At 28.6% G+C, this 10,000-nt stretch overlaps 1 protein-coding gene across 3 annotated transcripts in view; it reads right to left on the minus strand.

The window, feature by feature from the left end:
• Positions 1 to 10,000, minus strand: part of LOC100203591 (uncharacterized) — a 36,141-nt gene that overhangs the window by 21,123 nt on the left and 5,018 nt on the right. For 2 of the 3 annotated variants that reach the window (XM_065806241.1, XM_065806240.1), the window contains exons 3-6: positions 9,160 to 9,230; positions 7,224 to 7,322; positions 7,056 to 7,127; positions 6,846 to 6,962 (exon numbers count right to left, since the gene is read on the minus strand). In XM_065806241.1, the coding sequence (XP_065662313.1) occupies positions 6,846 to 6,962; positions 7,056 to 7,127; positions 7,224 to 7,322; positions 9,160 to 9,230 (359 nt within the window). The remainder of the gene's footprint in view (positions 1 to 6,845; positions 6,963 to 7,055; positions 7,128 to 7,223; positions 7,323 to 9,159; positions 9,231 to 10,000) is intronic. The other variant, XM_065806242.1, reaches the window with a different exon arrangement.

The raw sequence follows: 10,000 nt of genomic DNA on the forward strand, positions 1-10,000 counted from the left end.
TTCCATACAAGGATGGATTTGAGGTTTATAGAGATAAAGAATAGAATCCTAAGTAAGAAAGTGGCAAGTGCAATAAAGAGATGCAACCTTAGCAGATCCTAATTTTGCAATTGATTTGATATATGGTTTCCAAGAAAGATTGGAAATAATAGTTAGCCCTAAAAGATGAAGGGTAGATGACTCATTCAGTACATTACAGTTAATTAATATAGGAAGATCTAGATTACTGAGATAACAATTAGCTGAAAAAAATAAAAAAAACTGGTGAACTTTAACTCGGATAAAAGAGTTTTATCCGAGTTAAAGTTCACCAGTCACTGAGAGCCCCATGCTGTAGCAGAAAAGAGATCTTTTTCAAGCTCAATGCCCCTCCAAGCAATCAGAGAGTGATGGCTTCTTATCAAGACAATAAATGGTAGTATCATCTGCTAACAATGCAACCTTAGATGTGAGAATTTCTAGGAAATCTTTAATGTAACTTAAAGTATAGAGCCAAGGATAGAACCTTGAGTAACCCCTGAAGTTACAGGATATGAAGCAGAGTGATGTCCATCAAGGACAACTTTTATATTATGATTCATACAGAAGGATTCAATATTCATAAAGATGTTACCTGATACACCATAAGAGAAGAGCTTATGGAGAAGACCAGCAATGCCAATATTTATGAAAACAATATAGCTGTATAGTTTAAAGAAAATCTTCATTTTTTTTTTAATTCATGAAAACCTTTTATGTAACATAAATTATTTTGTAGCATGCATAGTTTTATAATATAATATAAAGTCAAAAATGAGCAAGTAGAGAATAGTGAAAAGAATGCAGAGCGTGTACAAAAAGAGGTTTAGCAAACTTTACTGTTTGTAAAGTTGGTAAGAAATGGCTTCATAAGTAATGTAGTGTATACAAGATATTCATAATATTGGTTTTAAGGAAAAAAATGTTGAACTTCTGAACAGGTGTTTATATTTCAGCATCTTAAAAAGCATGTAGTCAAGATAAAATGCGAGAGTAATGGTATCTATTATGGGGTGCCTAATATTGTCTTAGTATATGTACTTTGGAACTTAGAATAAAACCTCAAACACTTAGAATAAAACCTCAAACAGGTAGGACAAGAAAAGATATTGATGAACTATACATACATATGGTGGTAATGTTGGAAAAATTTTGGAAAAAAAAAAAGGCTAATTGTATGTGGAGACAAAATGTGCATGTGGTGTTGTTACAGATGGTTTCAACAAAGTACATTGTAGAAAGGGATTTGACCAAAAAATATTGAAGAAATATTGTTAGAATTTTCAGATGTTATGAGAAAATAACTAATAAAGTCAGGTTGGGAAGAAATGACAATTACAACAATTTCCACAGGATACCCATTCATCCATCATTGTAGGATCATCAGGCGACATGTGGATTATTCCACATTGTGTGCAGGAATTGTTTGTATCATCTTGATTTCAATTTTTTTTTGTTTTGGCTCTGATTTATTATTCATAATATTTTTCATATCAAATAATGGAAAGTTTTTCCATTGCCTGATATAAAGATATGAGACAATGGAAATCTGATATCTGTTCCTTTTCCTTTAATTTTTATTGAATTTTTTCAAACCTATTTGTGGACTAATTTTTTTTGTCTTTTGTTTTTATTCTTAATCTCTTGAATCTTTGGGGTTCCTTAGAAGTCCAAAGATTCAATATGAAGAAGTCAATATGAAATATATTGATTCCTGGCCATTTTTAGATTAGATCTCAAATTGTTGGATATGGCAATGTATCACTATCATTTTTCTCTGAGTGCGAAATATTATTTAAAGGATAAGATACACTAGAAATATTATTACAAATATTTATTTTGAGTTCATTAGACACATTTTTCTACCTATTTTGGATTCAACCACAAAATTTTTATTGGGTATATTAATTTATTTCTGATTTATATTATATATTTAGCCTTGATTAACTATAAATGTTCATAAAGGCTGTTCAGCAGATAAGCATCTGGTAGAATTTTATTGGGATTGAATGAAAAAAATACAACAGGCTTTAAATCCTAATTTAATATTTTTTTCTGACAGCTTTTACCCACGCTGTTCTAAACAAACAACAAAAATTCTTATGCGAAACTAAAACATCTGAATATAGACAATCCTATCATAAGATTGAAACAAATGTAATGTGTGTGCTGGAACTTCCGCAATGATGATGCTGTTCTTGATTGCTGTATCAATCAACTCCATGAAATTATGAGATCTACGTGCATCATTATTGTTTATTGCTGCATTTGCAAACCAGTTTTATCCATATTCTGCACACAGTGTGGTTGCAACTAAGGCCCACTTCATCCATAACTTTCTTCAGTACATCAAAATAAATAGAAACCTTTTACTTGCTCATGCACCTATGGCAATAGCAGTTGTACCCTTAGAAATTCTTAGTTAAAGAGTTAAATTATTTTTTTTAGTAGAGACTACCATTTTTTGATGGCAGACTACTTTTTTTACTATTTGGTTTTTAGCCCAATATTGCAAACTATTTGACTGAATACCGAATACCAGATTTTAACAAAAAATAAAAAATAAAAAAAAGTATAAAAAAGGATTACATATAAATATTATTTTTATTTTTAATTTTTAAATATTTAGCATGTTTAATCCCTAAAATCTATAGGTGGTAAGTTAAGAAAAAAGCATTTTTATTGTTGGATGGTAGCAAATGATTGTGAGCTCCTTACAAATTATACATATTTCCAAAAATAGCCATTCACTATTTACAATGCCACCAGTATATAACAATAAAATTTTAGCAAGTTCTGTTAGGATAATGTTTTGTGTTTTCTGACCGCCATTTGCAGCTTATTTCATTTTATTTATATTGTTTTATTTTTTTAAATCTTTCTAAACATTTATAACTATGACAATTAAAAAAAAAACACTTTATTTATTGAAAAAAACGCATACAATAGTTGCACAATCGATAAAAAAACAACAACAAAACAAGCAGCATTATAAAAGAGTTTGTCCAGCTAAATTGAACAAATACATAGCACACCGAATATCTATTGGATGTTTTCAGAGTAGACATTATAGCTTGCATTCCATGGTATACTCCAGACATATTTGCAGCATTGTCATAAGACTGACCACTACAATTTTAAAAATCTCATCTTAAAATCTGTTCTGCAATCATTTCACCTACATATCTTTTCATGATCAAAACTGTTGAAAATTGTTCAACTGGGTGTCTGCACCTAGACGAAACAAATCGAACAGCTATAATCAGTTGGTCAATGTGAGCAATATCTGAATTTGAACCGACTTAAAGACTAAAGTAGCTAGCAACTAAAAGCTCTTTTAAAATCTGAGATCACACTTTTTCTCCCATTATTTTAATCAACTCCGTGCATATTATTTTTAATAAAGTAAAATGGATTTCCTTTATTTTTACTCCCATATGTTGCAATATGTTTTTTCAAAATGGCTCAAACAGAGCAAAAAGTTCTTGGCAGTTCTGAGCTATTAAACCCGAATTATTCTTATTACATAGAAAACCAAAATGTTCATGCCATGCTATGCGGGGCATAGAACATAGTTTCTATATAATAAGAATAATTATCTATATAATAAGAACATTTTTAAAGAGGTTTAGCAAGATAATCATTTTATAATATGATACAGCTATAATCAAAACAAATCACATAAACCAAATATTGTTTCATCAGTATTTTGAAATGAACAACAGTCCGAATGATCCTAAGTTGTAAATTTTAAACATTTATTCCACTTCTCTCCTTTTGCAGTTTTACACCATAATTCATTACAATCATAACATTTCCAGTCTTCAAAACTTAAACTTTTAACCTTTTCTTTACCACTCCAAATGCACATTTATTTTTTAATTTTAGTTCTTTTAACTTTTTTGATTATTCAAATAGTGATTTTTTTTAATGTGATGGTGTTATTAGCTGTGATTCTTCTCCCTTTCTTGGTGGTAAAGTGATCTTTGAAATTGATGAAAAATCAGAAAAGCAGGGTATTACTATATTAAAATCAATATTTTTTGAACACCCTGATGACAATGGTAATATGGTGCTTGAATTAACTTGTGACTTAACTTTTTCAGGCTTTTTTTTTGAATTAACTTGTGACTCAACTTTTTCTTATGTAAGATAGCATTAGAGCTTTTGTCATTACTAAACTAAATGTCTGGAATTATATCCAAACACAAAGAATAAATTTCGGATGTACAAAACGCAACCAAGTGGCTGCAACTTATGAGAGATATAAGGTGGTAAGGTTATAATAACCATTTCATTTTTCAAAATCTAACAAATTAATGCTTTTTGTATGTGTTTTGTGCCCATCTAAAATCAAAAGAATTTTATTTTGGAAAGTAGCTCTAGTGTGCTTTGCAAAATGTTTTATATACTCTATGAACAGATCAGTTGCAAACCAGCCATTTTTAGAGAATCCTCCAAATGTTCCATTGGGAACATGATCTATGAGCATTAATTTCATTAGCTTTCTCTTAAAAATCATCATCAATGGAATAAATTGTCTGTTCATGTTCATAGTAGAAAAAACGCTTGTGGTTACACCCCATTAACCTCTAGTATCAGAGGAAATGCAATATTTTCCTTTTTTTTGTTATAACTTTGACAGGTTTATGTATAGTCGTAATGCCTGATTCATCAGAGTTAAAAATTTGATGAGGTTTATACTTGTATTTTTTCATAACAATTTCTATATTACTAAAATAAATGTTCACAGAATTGTGGTTTAAACCAAAAACACACTTTAAAAACAACCTTTGATGCTTTCTTATTGAAAAGTCTGAATGTCTCTTCAAAAATCCACGTACAAAATCTCTTCCTACAACATCATAATCTTTGTTAAATGGGTGAATTATTTTATACTTTTCTACATAATGGAATGCAATTTGTTGAATGTCACTTATAAACAATTCATAATAAACTTAATCCATTTCTTTTATGCAGTTAACTAATTGATTTTCAGTATATATATATATATCAACCCTTGGATTATAATAGGAATTTTATAATAGGAACTCTTATACAAAGTTAGTCTGGCCTATTGGGTAATGCAGCACTGAATCCAAGATATACCTGAGCTGATTATTTCTGTAACCTTTTTGAATGGATTAAAGAGTATAATTATTTTATAAATAACTATTGTTAAAACAATTTGATGTAACAGTCAACAATGTGTGCTTTGCCAAATATGGACTTTACCATAGTTAACCTATGGTAGAATCCATATGTTAACTATGCTGTCATCATTTTTGTTTCATTTGTAACTAGGAAATGTCACAGCATGCATTGTTAACTGTTACATCAAATTGTTACATGAAGCATATTGGAACCCTCAAAATAATCAAGCATCACCGAATATTTGGTGCTTTGATATCTATAAAAATCACTATTCATGATATCTCTGATATTTATATTTATAGGCGCCTCCACAACCATGTAAGTCATTTTACACTGGCAAAATAAAGCCCGCATAAAATATAAGCTAAAATATTTTTTTTTCGAAAAAAAAAGGTCAAAGCTGTTAATGTTTTTATTTAGATTTTATATGAAAACTTCTCACATGAAAAAAATTTAATTTAGAATGTGCTTTAAAAAAAATTACTTGATTTTCATGTAATATTATGATGTTAAGTACAACTGTATAAAATTTGATTGAAAATAAAAAAACAAACCAAAACAAAAACAGAGAACAGAAAAAAAAAAACACCAAGTGAATGCATACAAATAGCTCTAAGCAGAAAAAAAGTGCGATGTAACTAAAAACTGTTATCGTAACTTTACAAGTATCCAACTCATTTATTCAAGGTTTAATAAATATATAAAGTTATAATAAAATTTATATTTGTTTATTTAATATAACTATTTATTAAACTATTATAATTATGAATATAATAATATGAAAGTTAATTTTTTAAAGACTATAAGGGTGAAATAAAGAAAATTCTTTGAAATGCAAGTTTTTCTGCCTTTTAATCACTAAAAAAAAAATATTGTAGCTATCTATGGAACATTAAAAATTATCATCAAAACATAACAACTTTTAATTCTCGAAAAAGCCTGCGCAACTTCTTGAAAAAGCCAGCGTAAGACCATCTAGGTGGGCTAATCTAATTTCTGTTGGTCAGAAAATTAAAATATCAGACCACTATTGTTTAATGATTCACCAAAACCATTAAAAAACTGCAATAATTCAAAATATTCAAATAATACAGTGGTCTACATTAGGTTGGGAAAAACTTTATCAGATTTTGTTATTATTTATTGAATAGTGATTTGTTAATGAAGTTGGTATTTAAATTTTTTATCTTCATTTATAAAGAATTTAAAAGAATAATCTGTTTTGTATTAAATTACTAAAATTTCTTATTGTTTTTATATGATTTATCCTAAAAACATATGTTAACTAACAAAACAGAACTCATAACTATTATAAAAAAATTCATTTCTACATACATTTTAAAAGTATGATATACATCATTATAATAATTGGCTACATTATTACAGTCGCTAGCCTAATTACTTTAGTTGCTGCCTGCATAATTATTGTAGCTGATTTTGTTGATAGCATATAAAAAAACAATGATTTAAATAAATCTTATAATTATAATAAAATTCTTGAAAAAGTAAAAAAATTTTAGCAAAACTTTTTAAAAACCTAAAAAATGGTATAGATCTGGTTTTAAAAAAAATGCAAAGTGTAAATAACATGCTAAGCATTTACTAAATGCACAGTGGCTCCACCACTTTATCTGAATTTTTTCGTAAAAAAATTTAATAACAAAAAAACTTACTTTGAGTTGCCTCTTGTGCCTAGCCTCCTAGCTTTAACATTAGGAAATATACACTTCACAATTTTTCCAAAATCAGGAGCAGCTAAGTAGTTGGTCCCTTGAAGTTCAGAATAAGTCCTATAATTATTAAAAAATTAAACTTTTTTTTTTAAAAACAAAAAATTTTAACAGCTGGATATTCAAAAACTTTAATTCTTTATAAAGTCTTACTTGTACTTTTCATAAACCTCATATTTAGGTATGTTAATATTACTGTCAGTTTCTTCCAAATTGTTACGAATCCTTAGAGGTTGAAATACAAAATAAATACAAAATAAACAAATACAAAATGAAAAAAAAATAAAAAAATACAAAGTTAAAAAAAAAAAATTAATTAACCATTGAAATGCTTGAGTTTGATCTTCTTTATTATTTGATAAGTTACAAGCAGGTTTGAAGTTACAGACAGGTTTGAAGTTGCAAGTTGATTTAACTGAACTATATATATATATATATATATATATATATATATATATATATATATATATATATATATATATATATATATATATATATATATATATATATATATATTTATATATACAGCTTTGGCCAAAAGTTTGGAACACCCTTGCATTTTTGAAAGAAATGACACATTTTGTGTAATAACATAGCAACATATATTTTATATAACTACCATAACAATAAGAAATTAATCTACAGTCAGTAGGTCATTAAAAATCCACAGTTAGTATTTTGTATATTGACCTTGACTCTTCTAGTATAGAAGAGTCAAGGTCAATAGGCGTATAGAATCTGTTCTATACTCCAGGCATATAGAACAGCTTCTATACGTCTGGGCATCGAGGTCACCAAACTCTCACAATACTGCTGACTCAATTCTGTCACCCATACATGCTTTATAACCTCTATTAGATCCTTTTCTGATGTCGGTGCTTGCTCAGCAACCTTTTGTTTAATTAAGGTCACATATTTTCAATGGGATTGAGGTCTGAGCTTGATCCAGGCCATGGACCTAAGACCTCAATCCTAGAATCCCGAAGCCAACTACTCACTGCCCTTGTTTGATGGCAGGGAGCACCATCATGCTGAAATGTGGTGCAATTGAGTATCCCCATATGATGGGGAAGTTTCTCTTGTAGGATACTAAGGTAGACCTGACCATTGATCGTTGTATTTTGTGGCATGAACCAGATACCTCCCCTGCCCGCAGCACTAAAGCTTGCCCAAACCATGACCGTAGGTGACTTCTTTACTGTTGGTGTTACAAATCTGGCATTGAAACGTTGATTTGGTGGTCTCCTAACACGACATGACTTTGATTGAAACTGAGTGAAGGTAGCTTCGTCCGAAAACATCACGTTCCTCCAGTTTTCTGCCACCCAGTGCCGGTACTTCCTGCAGAAGGCCAATCGGTCTTTGATGTTTTTAGCGGTCAACTTGGCTTTTTTTGCAGCACGATAGCACCAGAGATTGAAATCGTTTACCAATCGCCTCCTGATTGTTCGGGAACTTGGTGGGTCCGACATGGATGATGATATAGCTGAGGAGGACCACATGGGATGAGCAACACAGGCCTTTCGGATGAGACGATCAGCTGATAATGAAGTTACACGTGGTCTTCCAGATCTTTTGCGTAAATTCAGTGTACCCAACTCTGTTGCAAGTCAGACACTGTATAAGAAATAGCTTTACACATGACTAGTTGTGTCTCTCATAATGAACAACGGCTGATACTGAAATTAATGGTACATTGATTGTATAAGCTATAAATATCTTTGTATTCAACCATAAGATAGGAAACAACGCTCATTCTGTAGCTTGTCTTCTATATTTCAACAACTGACACTAATTAGTGCAAATTAGTCATTGCAGCATAGTCTATAACCGCCAAAAATGGCTAAAACACCCAAAATGCAAGGGTGTTTCAAACTTTTGGCCAAAGCTGTCTATATATACATATATATATATATATATATATATATATACATATATATATATATATATATATATATATATATATATATATATATACACATATATATACATATATATATATATATATATATATACATTTATATATATATATATATATATATATATATATATATATATATATATATATATATATATATATATATATATATATATATGTATAAATATACATATATATATATAGAGAGATACAAGTAGATTCAATAGTAAACAATCTAATTGTAAGCAGTATGTTAATTAATCTTAATGTCAATTCGAAAATATTCAAAATTAAAGTTATTTAACATCTTTTAAAAAAGAATTTAATTAGCAAACTTACTCATTCGGATCAAAAGGCATCTGAAAATAAAAATACAACTTCTCTATGTGAGTTAAATCTTTAAAAGAATCCTAGATAAAAAAAGTCAAAAGTTTCATATCAAAAAATAGTTTAAGAAATAAATTATAATGAAAAAAATCTATCAAAATTTTAAAATAATTTATGAGTTGTTCTATTAAACTTTTTCTAAAAAGAACATTTTATGTAAAAAATAAAATTGTTGCTGAATATCACAGTTCAGAAATTTATAGTTTAATTTTATACCCAGAGTGCTCCAAAAAAGATGTTCAAGTAGTATCAAGAGTACTTCAATCGAGATATTTCAGTAGTACCCACCCAAAGTACTTCAATTAACACATTTAAGTAGTACCCACCCAGAGTACTTCAATGGAGACATTTCAGTAGTCTAGCACTTTCCCAGAGTATTCCAAAAAAGTTAATAAAAATAGTAAGAGAAGTAAAAAATTATAAGAGAAATATCAGAAACCTCATTTCCATTTTTCAAAAAACTTGTGATAAGTTATTTTTTTCATTATAAAAAACAAACAAAATTTCTTGAGAGAAAGGTAAAGTTTATCAAAAAATAACTGTTTTATAGATAAACATCATTAGCAGCTCTTGTTTGTCAAAAGTTTATTGAAAAATATTTTTTAAGAAAAGTATTTATAACTTTAATCATATATTTTTTATTTTAATTCATTATAGATATATTATATAATAATTACTATGGCTACTCTACTCTCTAAGAAGGTTATGGTAAATCTGTTTGATCCAACCAAAGATAGGATAGAAATTAATTGTTTACACATTAATTGTTTTACCCTATAATGAAAAACTTAGT

This window comes from Hydra vulgaris, chromosome 09 (genome assembly GCF_038396675.1).
Source record: "Hydra vulgaris chromosome 09, alternate assembly HydraT2T_AEP".
In the NCBI taxonomy this organism is placed as follows: domain Eukaryota; kingdom Metazoa; phylum Cnidaria; class Hydrozoa; order Anthoathecata; family Hydridae; genus Hydra; species Hydra vulgaris.